Here is a 9,361-nt window from a genome sequence, read left to right on the forward strand (position 1 = left end):
ATATATATGTCACCCAGCCTTTCTGAAGCTGCTACAAATATCTCCCTCACATCTCTCTCTCTTTTCTATTCCCAGGTAACTGTACAGGTTCATATCCCTCCTTACTTCTAAATCATCCACCTTCCATTCAATCATTCATTCAGCAAGTATCAAATTCCCATAGATGGCTGGGGTGTTGGGGCTCAGTGGTAGAGCACCTGCCTAGCAGATGTGAAGAACTGGGTTCGATCCTCAATACCACATAAAAATAAATAAATAAAATAAAGGTAAAAAGATCATTAAAAAAAAAAATTCTGCAGGGCTTTCTGCAAAACTCAAGCCTTCTATGTCCAGCACAATTTATAACAGCTCCATAACAGAAACAGGCTGGAATATTCTCTCTCAGCCTCTTTCCACAACCTAAATGTTCATTAATTGTGGGCTAGAAAATGGGAAATTAAGCAGACTTAAGAAAGAAGAAAACCAGCCACAGTGGTGCACACTTGTAACCCCAAGGACTTGGAGGCTGAGGCAGGTGGATTACAAGTTTGAGGTCAGCCTCTGCAACTTAGGGAGACCCTATCTCAAAATAAATAAAATGAAAAGGGCTAGGGATGTGGCTCAGTGGTAGAGCAATCCTGGGTTGAATCCCTAGTACCACAGAAAAAGAAAAAAAAGGAAATATCTAACATTCTGATAGGAAGCGATCTGACCAAGATAAAGTGCTACGTGAACAAAGCACATTGCACAATCCTACACAGGAAGTGCTGTCATTTGTAAAGAGAGGTTGTGGAAAGAGACTGAGAGAGAATATAAGACTCGTATATTTTTTGTATTTGCTCCCATTTGTAGAACACAGCTCTGAAAAAAATACACAAGAAATGCATGGGGTGGTTGTTGGAGGGGAAGGTTAATAGATAAGGGGGAAATTTCTCAGTATTCGCACATATATTTTTTAAAATTTTCAAAGTACCATCTATTTGAAATATAAGTGTCAACCTGATCACATCATTTTCCTACTTAAGTTATTCAGGAATTCCCATGACCATTCAGGGTAAAATATCTAAACATCAGAGTCTAAGTTCTCTCCACCTTTCCTACTCTGTACTTCAGCTGCACTTCTTGAACCACTCTGCTTCTGTAGATGGTGTCATTGTTCAAGGATCACCCCCAGGAAGACTTTCCTGCCTACACATCCCTGGCTGCCTGGGTTATGGGTGCCCCATTTAGGTTCCTCTGATCCAAGCCTCTATCTATCCTAACAATTCTCTCTCTCTCGGTATCTTAGTTACCCGTTTTCATCCCCCCCTAGATCCTAGGCTCACTGGGAACTGGAAGTTAATATTCTCATTTCTATATTCCCCAGCACCTAGCATGGCGTGCAGTTCTTGGTAGACGTGCAAAAAATCTTGACTGACTGAATGAGTGAGATCATGAATATAATGAGGATTTATTATTTGAATTATTCATAACTATAATTATAGAAATTCGATTTCATTTATAACATAGTCCCAGACATGGGTGACATGTCTGTGTCTCAGTGAAACCTGGGTAACAGCCTCAGCTCAGGGACTGAACTGGGCGGCCCCATTATTCTCATTGTTGTCTAAGTGTCTGGGACACAAGATTCCACAGCCCTTAGAAGTCAGAATTTTAAGCAGCTCTACAAAGAGGGAGGAAAACTTAGACTTGAGGCAAAAGTTTCCAGAGTAGTCTTAAAATGATTATTAAGAGGATCTAATAAAAGGTTCCATAAAGGACTTAAGAGAAAAAAATCACGCTTTCCAGAAGCAGGGAAGTGGGGCCCGGAATGAGAACACTTGTCCACCCCTGGGCTCAGACAAGGCCCACAGGAAGCTCTGCCTGTTGTGCCTAATGGATTTTTACAATTACCTAATTTTTTTTCATCCCCTTCTGCCTCAAGGTGAATACCAACAAAGCTAATACCATCGCGACCTCCACTGTGGACTACTGGCCTAGTTTCTTTTTCTTCTTTCATTAACCGCCACAGCACTGAGCAGACTAAGTTTCCATTCTGGAGGTGATACACAAAATAGTTCTGCACTGCTGAAATTTCTAACTTATACTGATAAAGTCAAGTTTTCTGTCCTACAAATATAAAATGTCCCTCTAGTAAAACCCGTAGCAGAGGACCCCATTCCAAATAAAAAGGCCCTTTGAACTGAGTCTTTATGGAAGGTCCAGAGTCAAGGAATTCATTCCTCCTTGAGTCTAAAGGTGAATTACCTCTTCAGCCACCGCACAGCATCTGCCACTGCCACTCAAGCCAGAAGCCTACCTGAGGTCAAGAGTGACTCTGTTATCACCGTGAATGGGCCACACACTCAGGCCAAGAGCAGTGGGCATCTATCTTTATAATTTTTTTTTTTTTTCAGTGCTAGGGACTGAGCCCACGACCTGACCTCATCACTGAGTTACGCCCCTCGTCCCTACTATTTTTGCCAGTTCCTCTACTTCTTGTGAAAGTACCCAAAGTCCTTTTTGAAAACTACTTTTTGCCAGGCACATGATTCTAATACCAGCTACTCAGGAGGCTGAGGTGGGAGGATCTCAGTTCAAGGCCAACCTAGGCAACTTAATGATACCCTGCCTCAAGATAAAAGGGAGTTGAGGATATAAATCAAGAGACTGGGGATATAAATTAGCAATAAGATCAACCCTGTGCTCAATCCCTAGTGCTGCAAAACCACCACCACCAAGAAAGGACAGAGAAAGAAAAAAAAGAAAATCACCTTTTAAACTAAGTACATGTGGCCCAAGTGGCACTGGATGGCCCGACTCCACCTCCTGTGACTCAGGCCTGGCCAATCATAGCATTATTTTTTCTTTTTATTTTTTGGGGGTGATGGATACTGGAGACTGAACCCAGAAGTACTTTAGTCAGTTTACCATTGAGTTACCTCCCCACTCCTTTTTATTTTTTATTTTGAGACAGGGTTTCACTAAGTTGCTTAGGGTCTCACTAAGGTGCTCAGACTGGCCTCAAACTCACAATCCTCCTGCCTCAGCCTCCTGAGTTGCTGGCGTGTACCACTGCACATGACTTGTGGCATTCTTTGACCACACAGATGAAACTGGAAATAAGCCCATGACCCAGAGAAAGTTCACCTTAGAATGTTTGCTGGAGCTACCAGGAAAGAGGAATTCTTTCTCCTCCAACTAGTTTATCAGTAGGAAAAGAGATTACCTGAAGGCAAAGATAACACAAAAGAAAGAAGAGCCAAGAGACAGAGAGACTTGCAGAAGTTCCTGATGCCTGAAATCTCACTATGTCTGGGGCCACAGAAACTCTTGAACTTCACAAGCATAAGAAGAGTCCATAAGAGGTCCAGCCAATTTTTTTTTAATCTGCTTATATCAGTTTGGCTTTTTGCTTTCATTTTTTGTTTGGTTGCCTGGTTTGGTTTGGTATTGGGGATGAAACCCAGTGGCACTTTACCACTTAGCCACATCCCCAGCTCTTTTTTATTTTTCATTTTGAGACAGGGTCTCAGTAAGTTGCTTAGGGCCTCACTAAGTTGCTAAGGCTGGCCTCAAACTTGTGATCCTTCTACCTTAGCCTCCCAAGTGGCTGACATTACAGGCATGGGCCACCACACCTGGCTTACACCAGTTTTAATTATCATTTTTTTTTTAGTTATTCCTATAAGATTTTTGTCTTATACACAAAAAGAATATCATACCCAACTCGTTTTGTGTAGGTCTGCTTCCTTTTCCTTCTTTCCACTCCTCAAACTTAAATCAAATGCTAAAGGCTAAGCAGAAAGTCTGGTAAAAAAAGAAAAGAAATAAGCTCTCCAGATCTGTCTACAAACTGCGGCCTTATCCACCCATACAGAGCTTATTTATTTTTACCATTCTCTCACCCTCCTGCCTCCGCAGACATTAATCACACATGGAATGACATTCAAAGTTTCTTCCATCCCCATGAAGCCTTAGTTGCCTCATCTGTAAAGTGGGAGATTCGATAAGTCTCACAGGGTTCTGGGGAAGATAAGTACAGCAAAAGTTTATTTTATAAAGATGTCTTTCAAAAGTATCTGATATTCTTTATTCCTCAGGTAATCTTTCAATATTGTATCCACATAAAAGGCAACAGATCATTGGAGGAATTGTTACAGAATGCTTAAGATATGTGAGGTACCTTGGACAAAGAGACTACAATGGGTCTAAAAATGCCTTCATTTTATCTATTTAGTTTATTGGCAGAGATAGACAACTCCGCCAATAAACTAAATAGATAAGTTGCCATCAGAAAACAACAACCACAAAATATGCTACGGAAATTCAGAGGAAAGAAACCCTACTTTTTGGAAGAAAGGTTTCACAGAAGAGATGGCCATCAATTGTGCTTTTATGCCAAGGCAATGTCACACCATCAGAAACATCCTCAGACAAGCCATTAACTGACTTTATGCACAGAAGCACCATACACACTTTCGGCACCTCATGACCCTAAATGCCTTATACGTTCCTCTTCTAAATGATCCATGGAGACTAAAACATCCTGTCACTTTGTTACAAAAGAATAAGTGATATGAAACATTGTTAGGATAATTTTCTCAGTAAGAACTGTATTTCTTAATCAGAGGGAATTTAAGTCAAATTTATAATGCATGTTGTTTCCTGGAGATTCTTACTACCATACTTTTCAGTGAAAGTGCAAATTTCTTGAAAGCCTAGTATTACTTGCTTCTTTGTGTCCCCACTTTACCAAGTGCTCATTAAATCAATTAAAATGCAAAAGAGAGGGCTGGGAGTGTAACTCATTGGTAGAGCCCTCGCCTAGCGCGCATGAGACACTGTGTTCAATCCTCAGCACCAAATAAAAACAAAGAAATAAAATAAAGGTATGTGTTCATCTACAACTAAAAAAAAAAAATTGTTTTAATGCAAAAGAGAAAAAAAAAAAAAGGAATTGCACCTAAGAAAGGTGTAATCCCTGCAGCTTGGGAGATTGAGGCAGGAGGATTGCGAGTTCAAAGCCAGCCTTGGCAATGGCAAGGTGCCTACCAGCTCAGTGAGATCCTGTCTCTAAATAAAATACAAAATAGGGTTGGGATGGGGCTCAGTGGCCAAGTGCCCCTGAGTTCAATTCCTGGTACCCAGAAAAAAAAAAAAAAGTGTGAAAAATGTCACTCCCAGGAAACCTTAAATCATTTACATGTCCCAGAACACAAAATGCTTCCTACATAGTGCTTTGGGCCAAAGCTATTCTCCTTGGAATGTCCTTCAATCTGACCCTCAATCCTCAGCTCCTGAAAATATCTCCTCCAAGACCTAGCTCAAATGACCTTTTTAAAAGGCACCTCTTGACATATTCAAGAAGCAGGAAACCCTTTTTCCTCTCTATGTACTCTGTACATTACTCTGCCTATCATTATATACAAAATTATACTGTTACTATTCACAAAATTATACTTATGTGTAGTTGTGTGTGTGTGTGCAAATGTGTTTGTGTATCTGAAAGAATGAGAGACAGAACCTACCAAAGTGGAAATGCTATGAAGGTGGAGAACAGTTCTCTTTCTGTTCTGTACGCCCAGCACACACAACAGAGATATATATATATAAAACAAACATTGGTTGAACCAAACCAAATAAACAGAAAACCAAGAGGAATAGAAGAACTACCACTATGATCATTAGACTCTCCTGCAAGATTGTACTTCCTAAAATTTAGAACAAATGCTGCCAGAATTAAACTAGTCATTTGCATATAAACTACATCATTTAAAACCAAGGAAAACAGGTGAAGAACTACCTCCAACGAAGACATTGGCCTTGATAACAAGGTTACCTTAGGATCAATGATTGGGTTGAAAGTTTGTAAGCTAAGTTCTCATCAACTACTAATTTTATGAACGGCTTGGAATGCCTCCAAATATTATAGAAAGTGAATACAAGACTGGTTAAAGATGACCCAGGCTTTTGGAAAGCAGTATGGAGATTTCTTGGAAAGCTGGGAATGGAGCCACCATTTGACCCAGCTATTCCCCTTCTCGGTCTATTCCCTAAAAACCTAAAAAGAGCATGCTACAGGGACACCGCTACATCGATGTTCATAGCAGCACAATTCACAATAGCAAGACTGTGGAACCAACCTGGATGCCCTTCAATAGACGAATGGATAAAAAAACAATGTGGCATTTATACACAATGGAGTATTACTCTGCATTAAAAAATGACAAAATCATAGAATTTGCAGGGAAATGGATGGCATTAGAGCAGATTATGCTAAGTGAAGCTAGCCAATCCCTAAAAAACAAATGCCAAATGTCTTCTTTGATATAAGGAGAGTAACTAAGAACAGAGTAGGGACGAAGAGCATGAGAAGAAGATTAACATTAAACAGGGATGAGAGGTGGGAGGGAAAGGGAGAGAGAAGGGAAATTGCATGGAAATGGAAGGAGACCCTCAGGGTTATACAAAAGTACATACAAGAGGTAATGAGGGGAAAGGGAAAAATAATACAAGGGGGACAAATGAATGACAGTAGAGGGGGTAGAGAGAGAAGAGGGGAGGGGAGGGGAGGGGAGGGGGGATAGTAGAGGATAGGAAAGGCAGCAGAACACAACAGACACTAGTATGGCAATATGTAAATCAATGGATGTGTAACTGATGTGATTCTGCAATCTGTATATGGGGTAAAAATGGGAGTTCATAACCCACTTGAATCAAAGTGTGAAATATGATATATCAAGAAATTTGTAATGTTTTGAACAACCAACAATAAAAAAAAAAAAAAAAGATGACCCAGGCAATATTCAGTAAGGGCACAGAACCACTCTACAGGGACAAAAGATATGTATCTTGTAGATGATGGTGACTCACATTCCATTCTGGAACCCACAGAAAGGCAGAGCATATAAAGATGAGAAATGTTCAACACTGGCCACAAGTTTCAAGACAAAATTTTGAGAAAGATCAATATGCATATGCAAATAAGAAAGCTGTCCTGTTAGTTACAAAATAGATTAATAAAGGAGTTTTCTCTTAGAAAAAGGGAGAGATTACCAGTTAGCATGTAACTTAGAGGTTAAAATTAAGTATGGTCAATATCAACTAAAAAAATTAATCAGGACCTCCATAAAAGGTAAACACCAATAATGAGGCCCTTGCCCACATTATCTTTAAAAAAAACGAAAAAACTTTAAAGGCCAAAAAGTGTACAGAAATAATGAGAAGCCCAGTTGTCAACCTCCTATACTCCATACCTCAAAGACTAAATCATTGTCCTAACCTCCATCACCCTCAGTGTCCAGTTGCAGGAAGAGACAAATATTCTTAGTAATTGTTATGTCAAAAAAAAAAAAAAAACACATACTACTGGGACAGGATATGGAAATAATGAAGGGGAGGGAAGCGGAGGAGGTCAGGTTAACCAGCAGTGGATGCTACCTCTCACCCAAGTCCTGAATATTGTCCAGAAAAAAAAAAAAATCCCAAAGGAGAAAACTGGGATGGAAAAAGAATAGGGTACACGAGGTATACGAGAAGGGGCATTAGGTTTGCCTCAGATGTACCAGAATGCAAAGTCCCTGGCAGGTAGGATCGGTACCACCAGTTGTTATTGCTGCTTATACTGTACAAATCCTAGCCCCTCCACAACCAGCCACTGTGCAAGACATAACAGATAAGTAAGAAATAATAAAGCAACCAGTTGGCTGAGACCTTCCTTGTGTTCAGCGTGACAGAATAAACTGTCCAAGTCCTTGTCCTCAGGTAGGCAGGCGATTGCAAATCAGTGCAGTGCAAAGTTGGAGATCCTGATCCTAATTTTCTATAGTTAGTGAGAGAAGAATTGGGGATTTTAACCTGAACTTATCCGACTTAAAATTCACGTGTGGACCACGGGACGGGGGAAGGAGGAAGGCGGGGAACTAAGTCCAGGGCTCACAACCCGGGAGCCCCAGGACGCAGCCCGCCTGGGAAGGGCGGGCAGGAGGAGCGCCGGTCTAATGGGAGCCGCAGGTGCGTGGCGTGGGTGTGGCTCTAGCCTCGATTGCCTTCCGGTAACCTTCCCCTGACCGCGCCCATTGCGACCGGGTCCTAGAGCCCTGCAGCCCCCCCACCCGCCAGAGGAGAGTTGAGGGCGCACCTTGGCGGGAGCGAGCGGCCGCTCTCCTGGGAGCGCGCTCGGGGCGTTCGCCTCCCGCGAGTACCGGTGCGCGGCTGAGGAGCTGCCGGGGGCCCCGGGTCGCTGAGGCGTGCCGCAGCCGCAGGAGCCTGCGAGGGACGCCGCGCCCGCACCGGCCCCGGCCTCTTCGCCCTGCGCCGCCCCGCACATCAGCAAAAGCAGCGGCAGCAGGAGCTCGGGAGCGGGCGTGGCGCGGCGTTCACCAGCCGGCCCTCGCGCGGGCGCAGCCATGTTGTTCCACGAGCCATGTGACCCCGTGGGTCACGTGGCCACGCTCTCGTTAAAGGGACAGCCCTTTATTTCTCAAAATCGTCTCCCTTCATCCTCAAGTTTCTCCTGTGATATGGGTCTCACAGAGCCATGGAGTGGTTTTTTGCCCAAAGTCACATGGCAGTGAAGTGTCAAAAGCGAAATTTAAACTTAGGGAATCTAACTTCAAACTCTGAGTTTTAAACTGTTATCCTCTCCTTCATGGAATTCAATAAATTTCCCTTGACAGGAAATAGAGATGTTGAAAGATACCACTGTAAGGGATAGAGTTAGGGAAATCCAGGCTGCGGGACGTGCCAAAGGGTACCTCCCAAAGTTTTATCCCACCCCAACAGTATCTGTACCACCTGGTGAATCAATATTGTCTTTTTTTTTTTTTTAATATTTTTTAGTTCTCAATGGACCTTTATTTTATTTATTTATATGCAGTGCTGAGAATGGAACCCATTGCCTCACATATGCCAGGCAAGCGCTCTACCACTGAGCCACAACCCCAGCCCTAGAAATGTACTTTTCCCACGCGCAGTGGCGCAGGCCTGTAATCCCAAAAGCTCAGGAGGCTGAGGCAGGAGGATCACGAGTTCAAAGCGAGGCACTAAGCCACTCAGTGAGACCCTGTCTCTAAATGAAATACAAAAGCGGGCTGGGGATGTGGCTCAGTGGTTGAGTGCCCCTGGGTTCAATCTCTTTTACCCCCCACCAAAAAGTAAATAAATAAATAAGCAAAGAAATGTAGCCTTGACTGAATCTCTGGAAACAGTAATGGGTGGTTTAACAAAATCTCCAGATGATTCTAATGTACATCAGTTTTAAAAAGCACTGTTCAGTTTTAGGAGCAACAAAATGCAAAATTAAAAGATGAAAAGAGAATTTACTGATTAAAATTGACCTAGCAATCGTCTGCCCTGGTGGCAATGTCTCAGCTACTTAGCCTGCTGAAGTGGGAGGATT

The 9,361-nt window shown here is 42.4% G+C and overlaps 1 protein-coding gene across 2 annotated transcripts in view; it reads right to left on the reverse strand.

Moving 5' to 3' along the window:
- Positions 1 to 8,394, reverse strand: part of Sumf1 (sulfatase modifying factor 1) — an 83,061-nt gene extending 74,667 nt beyond the window's left edge. For both annotated transcript variants that reach the window (XM_048787036.1, XM_015494945.2), the window contains exon 1: positions 8,102 to 8,394. In XM_048787036.1, coding sequence (XP_048642993.1) covers positions 8,102 to 8,371 — 270 coding nt within the window. In that variant the 5' untranslated portion in view covers positions 8,372 to 8,394. The remainder of the gene's footprint in view (positions 1 to 8,101) is intronic.
- Between the last annotated feature and the right edge of the window lie 967 nt (positions 8,395 to 9,361).

The sequence above is a fragment of the Marmota marmota genome, unplaced genomic scaffold, assembly GCF_001458135.2.
Source record: "Marmota marmota marmota unplaced genomic scaffold, marMar, whole genome shotgun sequence".
In the NCBI taxonomy this organism is placed as follows: Eukaryota; Metazoa; Chordata; class Mammalia; order Rodentia; family Sciuridae; genus Marmota; species Marmota marmota.